At 35.8% G+C, this 12,555-nt stretch overlaps 1 protein-coding gene across 3 annotated transcripts in view; it reads right to left on the bottom strand.

Moving 5' to 3' along the window:
* Nucleotides 1–12,555, bottom strand: part of LOC150100152 (phosphatidylinositol 5-phosphate 4-kinase type-2 alpha-like) — a 224,196-nt gene that overhangs the window by 23,625 nt on the left and 188,016 nt on the right. For all 3 annotated transcript variants that reach the window (XM_090402421.1, XM_090402420.1, XM_090402419.1), the window contains one exon: nucleotides 11,965–12,256. In XM_090402421.1, coding sequence (XP_090258547.1) covers nucleotides 11,965–12,256 — 292 coding nt within the window. The remainder of the gene's footprint in view (nucleotides 1–11,964; nucleotides 12,257–12,555) is intronic.

A 12,555-nucleotide genomic window follows, 5' to 3' on the forward strand; every position in this document is an offset into this window, starting at 1 on the left:
TGACAGCTTCTATTTGGCCTGAATCCAGCTTGTTCTTCACCAAGCTTTTCTTCTACAATTCTTCTCAACCGTTTCTCAAGTATACTTGCATAGTTCTTCCCAGGAACACTCAGTAGAGAAATACCCCTGTAATTCTCACATTCAGTTTTATTTCCCTTTTTATATATGGGTACTATTAGAACTCTACTCCAATCATCAGGAATGCGTTCCTCTATCCAGGCCTTCTGAACTATGCAGTGCAGCTACTGTACAACTTTTATACCTCCATACTTGAGCATTTCTGGTCGAATATCATCAACTCTTGCTGCCTTTCGACATTTCAGGCTTTTGATGGCTTTTTCTACTTCAAGTATGGATATGTATTCCTGACTGTATGCCTGTTGAGTGTTTTTCTTACCACTGTGCTATCACTGCTTGTTTCATTTAGTAATTCTTCGAAGTAATTACTCCATACTTCAAGGATATCTTTTACTCCAATTTTTATGTCAACTTTATCATCTCTAACTCCTTTTACAGCACTTTCCTCCATGTCTAAGCTTCTTCAACAACCTCCAGAATATCTTACCACCTTCTTGATATTATTTTCTATGTTCTTGCCAAAGTCCTCAAATGACTTTTGTTTAGCTAGTTTTACAGAGTGTTTAGCTTTCTTACATTTGTCTCTGTATTCTCTAAGAGCTCAAGCTGACTTATTTGCCAGAAACTTTTGACATACATTCTTGTTTTCCTTCCCTGCCTCTCTAACTTCCTGTGTCCATCATGGAGTTCTGATTTTTCTATCCTTGCAGACAACCTCACCACGTACCTCTCTGGCTGAATCAATCAATGTTTTCTTCAGTTTGCCACTGAATCTTCAAGGTTTGGTTCTTGTTTTCAAACTCTTTCATTTTTTCTTCAATAATCTTTGTGTATTTTAGTCTACAGTTCACATATGAGAGCTGCTCAACTTTTATCCGCTTTAAAACTTTTTTACATGTCATTTTTTCAATATGAAATTCAATTTTATCCTGCTCAAGACTAAATAGTGACCACTTCGAATTTCAAATCCTCTGTACATTCTGGTGTCCTGCACTAGAGAGAAAACATCACTATCAACAATAACATAGTTAATGAGACTTTTCTTATTCCTTGCCTCTTCTCTCCATGTGAATTTGTGCACATTTTTATGTTGGAACATGGTGTTAGTAATAACCAGTCCATGTCCTGAGCAGAAATCCAACAGGTATTTGCCATTATTATTACCTTTGCTCTTTTCACCAAATTTTCCCAAAATATTTTTGTATGTCTGACAATCACCAACAAGGACCAACTTTTCCTTTTTCATTGTGTCAGTAGCTTTCTCTAGATCCTCAAAAAATTCCTCCACTTCTACCTTAGTAAAGCCTTCTGTGGGACCATAGGCACAAATAAGTGTCATTGTCTAGTTTCCCCATTCTGATATTTGCCCACATCACTCTAATTGAGACTGCCTGCCATTCAAGAAGATTAGCCTCGTATTTAGTGTTGAATATTATGGCTACTTCTTCTTTTCCTTGATTTTCATTGCCTGAATATAACATTTTGTATTTATTGCTCAGAAGATCTCACCAGTTTTTGTCTTTTTTGTTTCAGTCACCCGTATTATGTCGATCTGGTACTTATCTAATTCCTCAGCTAGCTCCATTTCTTTGCCATTGAGGCTTCTTATGTTGATAGTACCGATCTTTAACTCTGGTGATGGTGAGTTGGGGTGTGATTTCAGATTTGTTCCAGTAGCTGACTCTTCGCTGCTCTGGTTCCCTGGCGAAAACAACGGGGGCCTTGTTTAACCGGGCAACGCCCCAGCCGGCATGAAATTTTGTCATGTTGTACCATCATTTTGTATATTCGTTTATGCCAATAAGAATACAATTTGGTCAGCTAAATCCCAAATTGCCAGCCCATCCTCGTTCATTCAGTATCCAGGTAGATACTCAACAGGGTGCACCACGAGAAGGTGAGGATTGGACATTAGGTCAGAAGCCCTGGTCGGTTCTCTGTATTCCTTTAAAGGATATGTGGAGGTCTCCTCTCAGTTATACAGCTTTGATCTTAAGCACCCCCGCCCTATCTTTTTAATATTTATAATGAATATATTACGAGTATGGCTGACTTAGTTAAAGATCCAGCTGGAATTAAGACTGGGGGATAGAAAAATAAATAATTTAAGATATGCAGATGATACAAACCTCAAAACAAAAACTAAGGAAGATCTGGAAAGGCTTATTCCATTGGTTACAAGAGAAAGTAACAAAGCTGGGCTTAATTTAAACACCAACAAAACAAAAGCAATGGCTTCTGGCAATTTAAATGAATTTATAATAGAGGGAGAGAAAATAGTAATGATCGATAGTTATGATTTACTCGAGTCCAGAATCAGAAATGATGCTAAATGTGAATATGAAATTAAAAGAAGGATAGTCGTGGAAAGAAAAAGGTATGTTAAACCTGACAAAAATTATGAACGATAGAGGTGTGAGTAAGGCCATGAAAGTGAGAAATTGTTAAAGCAATGGTATTTCCAGTAGTCATGTATAGATGTGAAAGCTGGTTTACTAAGAAGAAAGACAACAGGAATGGATTCATTGAAAGCCATTAATCTTAAGAATCCAACAGATTGCAAGAATGAAGAAGGTTTTAGATAGTATAAAGACAGAATGCTCCTTGGAGGTGATGATCACAAGTTGATGTACTTTGGACATATTATGCGAGATGATGAATCATTGGAAAAGGAAGTTATGTTGGGGAAGATTGAGAGAACGAGAAGAAGAGGAAGACCACAAAAGATGTGGATGGAAAACATAAAAAAACTTACCAACTTGAACTTACAATTGTTGAGTGGGATGGAGAGTCTTTGTTCACAAGATTACTAAGAGTTGAAAATTATTGGATGGCACATAGCAACAATTACAAAGAGTAAGAGTTCAAAACCTTCATGAAAGCAAATTGAATTCCTGGAAAATGATATCATAATCAGTAGACAAAATGAGTGGCAGGAAATCATACATTGACAACAGAATACGGTGTATGTATGGCAGGTACCATATATCAATAAAGGAAATTACAAAACAGAATAAAGGAAATCACAGAACATTACACACTGGCAGCAGAACGCAGAGGATTGACAGGATAAACATAAAACAACACATGAAAAAATACAAATGCAAACAATAATGGGAGACATATAAGAAGAGAGAACTAGAAGACTATAAAATACAAAAAAAAAAAAAAAAAAAAAAAAAAAATGAAAATGCAGAATTAATGTATAAATTTCAAAATGCTACGTTAGCTTAAATTAATGTCACTTACATGAAATCTTCATCATGAACTAACAACATACCTACACCATTAAAATCAAAAAGATAAAAAAAGTTTAAAAGTCTACACATTTTTAACCATCTATCGTATGGATAAAGAAATTCTTCAAACACAAAATGAGCCGTAACCCATGCAAATTTTACAACTTTTAATTAAACTTCAAATTAAAGAAATATTGTATATTGTACCATACTTCTTCAATTTAAATTCAAGAGAACTCATCAATTTATGTGAGCTGTCCATCACTGGATCTGTCCAATTAGGAAGGCTAACTTGTTCACACCACCTGTGCCAATCACTTTTCCTCTCTCTTTCTCTCCTTAAACTGACTAATGCTGATTTACTGTTCATCACTTGTGCTCCCATCCACTTTTTAACTTTAGGTGACCAATTATAAAGTTGACTGACTTGTTGGAAGTTTTTCCATTTGGTTACATTATAAATTAAAGATACCAAGAAATTAAATACTTGGTTTAATCCTTTATCCAAGTGTAAGCAAAGAAGTTTGAGCCTGAACTATTTTCAGGACTAGGACAGCATGATGCATACCTGTAAGGATATGTGCTTTGCATTATGAGATACTAAGGCAAGTGATGTGAAGTCATAAGAACTAATCTTCACCTGCTGTCTTTCCATTACTCCTGCTATCCATTGCATATTGAACTTTTTTTTAAAACATGAGGGCATATTTCTTCCTCTACCATTTGGGATATTACATTTTTGTTTTCATATTGGTTTAAGTCTTAGGAATCATCAACTTGGCATAAAAGGATTCAATTCTTCTTACGATCTGTTCTGTGTCTTTAATTAGCACCCCCATTTTCATCTTTAAGGGTTATTAATTTATTTTGTTCTATGGACAATGCTCTTCTCACTCTTTTTAGGCTAATTTCTTGTGTCATCCTTTTTCTTATTGTTTTTACATAGCTCCGAGGATTCTATTCTACTTCTCATGATTGATTAGATTTCTTTTAATTTTTCTTCTCTTTCTGAAAAGATTTAGGTTTCACCAGACAATTTTCTTTCATCCTTCTTTTGGTTAATTCCACCAATCTCACTGACATTATTTAGTAGGGTAAAAGCTATTATTTGATAGTTTTTATTAAATAATAAATTGATATTTATTATTCTTGAAGACTATTTGATAGTCTTCATTCATATCAATATTATAAAACTCTTCTTCTCTCTCTCTTCCTGGAAGAACTTTTTCTTCCAGATATTGTAAATTAATACTGGTGTCATCTACTAGTAAATCAAGTGCACTATAGTGAATTTTAAACCTTTCATTCTTTGCAATATTAAGTTAAATATAGCACTCCTATAATAAAGTTTCAACTGGGATTTTTTGGGTGCGCAGTAGCAGACAAATTTATTAAGTTGATGTACTACAGTTCAGACAAAATTAAACTGATATGAATGAAGACTATCAAATAGTCTTCAAGAATAACAAATATCAAGTTATTTGTTATTCCTTTAAGTGAGAGAGTTGAGTGTTTGCTGATGACACAAAACTGGGTAAGACTACAGTTAATAAAGGTTTTAAAAGAGGTAAACCGTGAGTAGACATATTGGTACACAATAAATAATGGAAAAAACTCACATAGAAAGATTATTTATTAGTATAATTTTTGCCTGTGTGTCACAGGCATCCTCAGTACATTAAGCTCAAAATTAAACGCTAACTGACAACTCCAAAAAGCGCCACCTAAGTAGCTAGTGTAAGATAACTAAAAGGTCAATAACTTTCCTAAAAAAAAATAAAAAATAAAAAAATAAAATTAATATAATAAAAAGTTTGAAAGATTAGCTGATTTGTAAAGTACTATCTCCCATAAAGGGGACAGACGTAAGCAGTCGGATCTGTTTAAGTTAGGAGAATGAAGTAGAGTTTCACATGTTTCTTTATAAAGGCGTTCCATGAGAAACTGACTTTTGTGAAGAACTCTTGTCTTTCTCCAATGAACTTTGTGTCTAGTGAAGATGGCATGTTCAGAAAGTCCAGACTTTTCAGGTTTAAAGTATTCAATATAAGATTGGTGTTCTTCTAGCCGAATAGAGGCAGATCTTCCCATTTGTCCGAAATAAGATAATCCACAAGAGCATGGAATCTGGTAGACCTGGATGATTAAGATGTGGAAGCTTGTCCTTAGGAGAAGTGAGAAAGGTGGAGATTTTTCTAAACGGTCGAAAGGCAACAAAAATATTCAGTGGTTTTAAAACTTTTGCTATACGTTCACTGATGCCTTGTACATAAGGGATAGTAATGCACGTTATTTCCTCTGTGTTTGAAGAGGAAGACATATTAAAACTACTCAAAGTTCTTTCAATGAAGCAATTCTTATAACCATTAGATAGAAAGGAAGAAGTTATGTATTGTAGTTCTTTCTGTAAAAGATCGTCTGTAGAACAAAAGGAGTGGGCCCGATGAACCAGTGTTTTAATAGTTCCTGCCTTTGACTGGGATGGTGATGAGATTCCGCATGGATATAATGGCCTGTATGAGTCTTCTTTCTATAAACTGAGAAATGTAGGTTACCATCTGGTAGATTGTATAGGGTGCCCCACTTACAAAATCTCAAAATTTTTATCTAATTAACTCTCCTCTTCAACTAGAAGAACTGATACTCATATAAAAAATACTTTGGATTTCAAAAATAAAATTTCAGATCTTCATTTGGACGTTTCTGATATCATGATCAGTTTAGATGTTGTTTCTTTATTTACAAATGTGCCTCTTTCGGAAAGTACTGAATTACTACAACAGGAATTTCCTTCGGACATTGTAAATGTATTTGAATTTGTAATAAATTCTGGTTATTTTTCCTTTAAAAATAAGTTGTATCAATAAATTGAAGGAACAGCAATGGGTAATCCTATTTCTCCTGCTATCTCCAATTTCTTTATGGAACATTTTGAACAACGTATCTTTGACAATATTTCTCCCAGACCTACGCATTGGTTCAGATATGTCGATGACATTTTTTCTGTATGGAATGGCTCTTCTGATGAACTTCAACAATTTCACACTAAGTTAAACGCATTTCATCCTAGGATTAAGTTTACCCTAGAAATAGAATCAAATAAGCAGTTAGCCTTTTTAGATCTTCTAATTCTTCGCTAACCAGATGGTAACCTACATTTCTCAGTTTATAGAAAGAAGACTCATACAGGCCATTATATCCATGCGGAATCTCATCACCATCCCAGTCAAAAGGCAGGACCTATTAAAACACTGGTTCATCGGGCCCACTCCTTTTGTTCTACAGACGATCTTTTACAGAAAGAACTACAATACATAACTTCTTCCTTTCTATCTAATGGTTATAAGAATTGCTTCATTGAAAGAACTTTGAGTAGTTTTAATATGTCTTCCTCTTCAAACACAGAGGAAATAACGAGCATTACTATCCCTTATGTACAAGGCATCAGTGAACGTATAGCAAAAGTTTTAAAACCACTGAATATTTTTGTTGCCTTTCGACCGTTTAGAAAAATCTCCACCTTTCTCACGTCTCCTAAGGACAAGCTTCCACATCTTAATCATCCAGGTGTCTACCAGATTCCGTGCTCTTGTGGATTATCTTATTTCAGACAAACAGGAAAATCTGCCTCTATTCGGCTAGAAGAACACCAATCTTATATTGAATACTTTAAACCTGAAAAGTCTGGACTTTCTGAACATGCCATCTTCACTAGAGACAGAGTTCATTGGAGAAAGACAAGAGTTCTTCACAAAAGTCAGTTTCTCATGGAACGCCTTTATAAAGAAACATGTGCAACTCTACTTCATTCTCCTAACTTAAACAGATCCAACGGCTTACGTCTGTCCCCTTTATGGGAGATAGTACTTTACAAATCAGCTAATCTTTCCTAACTTTTTATTATATTAATTTTTTTTTTTTTTTAGGAAAGTTATTGACCTTTTAGTTATCTTACACTAGCTACTTAGGTGGCGCTTTTTGGAATTGTCAGTTAGTGTTTAATTTTGAGCTTAATGTACTGAGGATGCCTGTGACACACAGGCGAAAATTATACTAATAAATAATCTTTCTACGTGAGTTTTTTCCGTTAGTTAATAAAGGTGATGAAGAGATCTTGTAGGATCATTTAAACAGGCTGAGCATGGGTACAGGATAACAGTTGCCAGCTATGCAAAGTGTAAGGATATTAATTTTGGGATGAAAAGATTAAAATCTGTATACCATATTAACAGAAATTGGGCAAAATAGCTCAGAGGATCATTTGGATGGTGAAAAACATACTAACATGCAGAGATGAGGTTATTATCCCTTTTTATTAGGGCCACATCTAGACTATCCTATCCCTCTCATCCATATAGGATGGGTTGAGTCTCCTCCTAATGAGGGGTTACTGCTGTATTAATGCAGCTGGATCGCCACTCCTTTGCTGCATCCCCTAAAGGTGATATTCATGACTGTATCCATGAATATAGCATGGATATTCATGTGTATTCACGGGGCCGGTTTGCCTACTTGGGATGAACCCCAGGATAAACTGGAAAAAACCCCGCTGTCCACACCCAAGACCAGCTAACTTGGCCATGGCTGAGGAAGATCCTTAAGCTCCTCACGTCGCCGATGGGAATCAAACCTAGGACACTCCTTCCTCAAGCATATGGTTGCAAAGTGCATAGCCACTAGGCTAACCGCGTGGACATCTAGACTGTTGTGCATTAATATGATTTCCTATGATTGGGAAGTGGTAGAGAGGATCTGGGGTGTATGGAGAGGATGCACCTTAGTATCAATGTCAGCCACTGATCTCAGGGTCAGGATGTTGGGCTTTGGTCCTCACATACAATCAACTCTCACTTATGGCTCCAAGAAGTTGGTAGTGCACACCAGCGGCCACACCAGGGTAAACCGCCTTGGCTGGCGGACTAAACTAAGTGAGGGTATCAGCAATATAAAATGCTGTAAATAGGAATGTCAACCTTTATGTGCACGAAGTCTGGAATGGCCAAGATGACAGAAGAATCAACATTGACTGATCAATGGCATCAAGAGCATGACAGCAAGATGTGCGGCACATCGAGGGCACACTCCTGACATCTAAGGGACTTGTGGCCAGCCGTCATGGAAGAGACTGGAGCCTCACACCCCATATTTATCCATTGTCAACCATGAAACACACCATGTCACAATATGAAGTTAGAGATGTGGTTGAAAACCCCTGCAACCATCAGCTCTTATAGCTACAGGGAAGAAGAGCTTGAAACAGGGAATTGTAAGATAAGAACTACTAAGCTAGTGTATGAAGATAACATCCCAAATCCTCCAGGGAGGATATTCTCAGATGTCCCTTGTCTGAAAACCAGGAGCAATTTCTTGAAAATAGTAACATGGAACATCAGAATCTAATTCCTGGAGTAGGTTGTCTAATTTGCCCACCTTATGGACAAATTAGACAACCTACTCCAGGAATTAGAAGTGATGAAGGCTGATGTTGCAGGTCCACCAAAAGGCCTTCATCACTTTTGGTGGACAGATACAGGCATAATAAAAAGAAAAAATCACACTATAATCTACTATGGCAGTGACTTATACCTTAATGGAGTAGTGCTTGTCCTAAGTAATAGAATTGCAAAATCTCTACATGGATATTGGCTCATAAATGACAGAATCATAACAGCCAAAATAACTGCACAACCATTTAACCTATATATTATCCAAGCATATGCACCAACCCAAGACCATCCAGATGAAGAGTTGGAACAATTTTATGAAGACATCCAAACTGCAATCTCCAGTGCTAAGTCAGATGATATTATTATAATGATGGGCGACCTAAATGCAAAAGTGAGCTCAGAAAAAATATCATTTTGCATGGGAAACCAAGGGCTTGGAATCAGAAATGAAAGAGGTGAAAGATTAATTCAATTCTGTGAAACCAATGACCTAATAATTGCCAACACACTGTTTAAACATCCTCCCAGAAGACTATATACCTGGAAAAGCCCTGGGGACATCTATAGAAACCAAATTGACTATATAATAATAATAAGCAAAAGATTTTGTAATGTAATAACAAAAACATATCCTGGAGCAGACATAGGATCGGACCTCAACCCAGTGATTGCAAAAATCAATATAAAACTTAAGATACCAAGCCAACCGTTCATAAGAGAAACTTATAATTCAGACTTACTTAACAACCAAGAAGTTAAAGACTACTTTATAAAAGAATTCACAAAATCCCTTAACAAGTCTGACACCACAACTCACATAGAAAATAGAACACCAATTAATGAAATTAACATGAATTGGCAAACATTCAAGAATAGCATCAACAAAGCAGCCAAAAATACACTCCCACAATTAAAAAGGAAAAGGAATAAACCTTGGATAAATTAAAAAATACTAACATTGATGGAACAAAGAAAAAATTTAAAGAACAAGCCTGAATATAAAGGCATGAATAAAGAAATAAAAAAAGAATGCAGGAGAGCCAAAGAGGAATGGATTAAGAATAAATGCACAGACATAGAAAACCTTGATAGAAAACACAGAAGCAGAGAAATGTATGAAAAGATCAGAGAAATGACAAACAGGACAAATACAGTAAATCATGCAAGTGTCATTAGAGACTCAAGAGGCCATATTCTAATGGATAAAAAAGAAATCATGGAAAGATGGATTGAATACACAAGGAAATTATACGAATAACAAAGAAATAATATTCCTGAACAAACTGATTTAGAAGGACCACCCATTTTACTCTGTGAAGTTGAAAAAGCCATAAAAAATCTAAAACCACATAAAACTGCAGGAATAGATATCTTGGCAGAATGGTTGAGGGTTCTCGATGAATGAGGGCTGAAATTTCTAACAAAATTATGCAATAAAATATATACGAGACCAGATTTCTACCCAAAGATATTAATCACTCAATTTTCGTTCCAATTCCCAAAAAAAAACAAAAGCTACAAGATGTAAAGAGCTCAGGCAAATTAGTCTCATCAGTCAAGTATCAAAAGTCCTCCTATATGTTATTCTTGAAAAAATAAAAGAAAAATAAACACAGAAATAAATGATACACAAAGTGGCTTCAAGGAAAATGTAGGTACAAGAGAAGGTATTTTCAATGTCAGAACCATCATAGAAAGATATCTAGAAAAACAAAAAGATGTGTACCTCTGCTTCATAGATTACAAAAAGGCATTCAACATGAACAAGTAATTGAAATCCTTTCAAAAATAGGTATGGATGGAAAAGACATTAGGCTAATAACTAATCTTTACTGGAAACAGACTGCATTTTTGAGAATAGAGAAACCTCAGAAGAATTCCCAGCTCAGAAAGGTGTGAGACAAGGCTGAGTCTTTTCTCTCGTTCTCTATAGCCCGTACATAGAAGAAATATTTAATAAAATTAGTAACTTCAAAGGAATCACTGTAGGAGGGGGGCAGAAATATTAATAACCTAAGATATGCAGATGACATGGTTCTTCTAGCTGAAAACAAATATGATCTCAAGACTCTTATAGATGAAACCCTCAAGTACAGCGAACAGTATGGCCTCAGCTTCAACTTTAAAAAGACAAAAATCATGATAATTTCAAGAGAAAAGGAAATACCAAAAATATGCATCAATGTAAAAAGGAAATAAATTAAAACAGGTGCAAACATACATATACCTCGGACACTTGATCACCGAGAATGGCAGGACAGAAGATGAAATTAGAAAAAGGATTGAAATTGCAAGATCAACTTTCAACAGTGTAAAAAATCTACTGACATCTAGAGAATAAATCTGAAAACAAGACTAAGAATCTCCAAATGCTACATATGGTCCACATTATTATACGGAATAGAGACATGGACACTCTCCAATCTGAGTGCGAAAAATATCATGGAAAGACAAAAAGACAAATGAAGAGGTACTAGAGATGGTAGGCATAAACAGGAGCCTGATGAAAGAAATTAAAAAAGAGAAAAGTAGCTATTTTGGACATATTCTGAGACATGACTGCCTACAAAGGACACTTCTCAAAGGAACTGTTGAGGGAAAGAGAAGGAGAGGAAGACAAAGACTGGAGTGGATGAAAAATATAGAAGACTGGACCTATCTCTCATATGAGGAATGCAGCAGAGAGGCACAGAATAGGACATGGTGGAGACACATGGTAGTCAAAAGTCTCCTGTCCTGTCAGGTGTCTGACAGGACAGGAGAGAGGATCCAGAGCCATGTCTGCAGAATGCTCCTTTGAGGACAGACTAAAGATATTTGTTATAAAATTTGTTGCCAGTGGGGGGGGGGGGGGTAAAAAAAAAAGATATAATAGTAACAAATTATTCAATGTACTTTTTTCGTTAAAATCAATCTTATAGGACTGATGCAGAAGAAGTTTTTTGAAACATGACAAGACAGGAAAGAACAAGGAATCACTTCTAGAAATTTTGTAAGAGTGTGAAGACTACACATTTTTGCTTGGAGAAGGATGCATTAATGGAACAATGAGCGCTTTGTCAGTGAATAAGTTCAAGGAGACATGACAGATATTGTGTGAATAGTGATTAATGAGGGTCTCTTGCAAGGAGCCTTCAGCTTCCATGGAAATACCCATATAATAATAGAAATAATAATAATAATTGAAATTAGATACACACCTTCAGTACTATGCAGAGCATATATGTCCCTTGAACTATTTAGAACATCATTTATTTCCTTGTCATCTCGAGGAGTCTGTGGTGATTCTGGAGGAGTTGGTACAAGTCCCATTCCACTACCACTACCCCCAGAATCTTCCTCTTCATCAGTGGCAAATGGTCCATTTTCCCCTCCACTACCATTACCCTCTAATTCAGCTCTTTCTTTTTCTTCAGCTTCTTGCTCTGCTTTCTCACAGTCATGGATTCCCAAGCATAAAGAATAATCCATTAGGTTCATAGAAGACAAAAACTATGTGAAAGAAAAAAAAAAGTTTTGTTGAATATATCTTCCAGCTCCCCAATCCAAAATCTAAACAGATTATCAAATAATACTTACAAACACTTCTATACATGGTGTTTCAAAAAGAATGTCCTGATTTGAAAATTGTATATCTCTGCAACCATGAACCACAAATGAATGCAACTTGTACCATGTGAACGGCCTTGGCCCAGAGTTTGATGTGACGACAGCTAGATGCCACTACTAGCACCCAAATAGCCACTACGCTTAGTTAATGAGAAGATGGCGTCTAGTCAACAGAAGGCGTT

This window comes from Typopeltis vanoorti, chromosome 13 (genome assembly GCF_054136105.1).
Source record: "Typopeltis vanoorti isolate ZY-2024b chromosome 13, IOZ_Tvanoo_1.0, whole genome shotgun sequence".
NCBI lineage: Eukaryota > Metazoa > Arthropoda > Arachnida > Uropygi > Thelyphonidae > Typopeltis > Typopeltis vanoorti.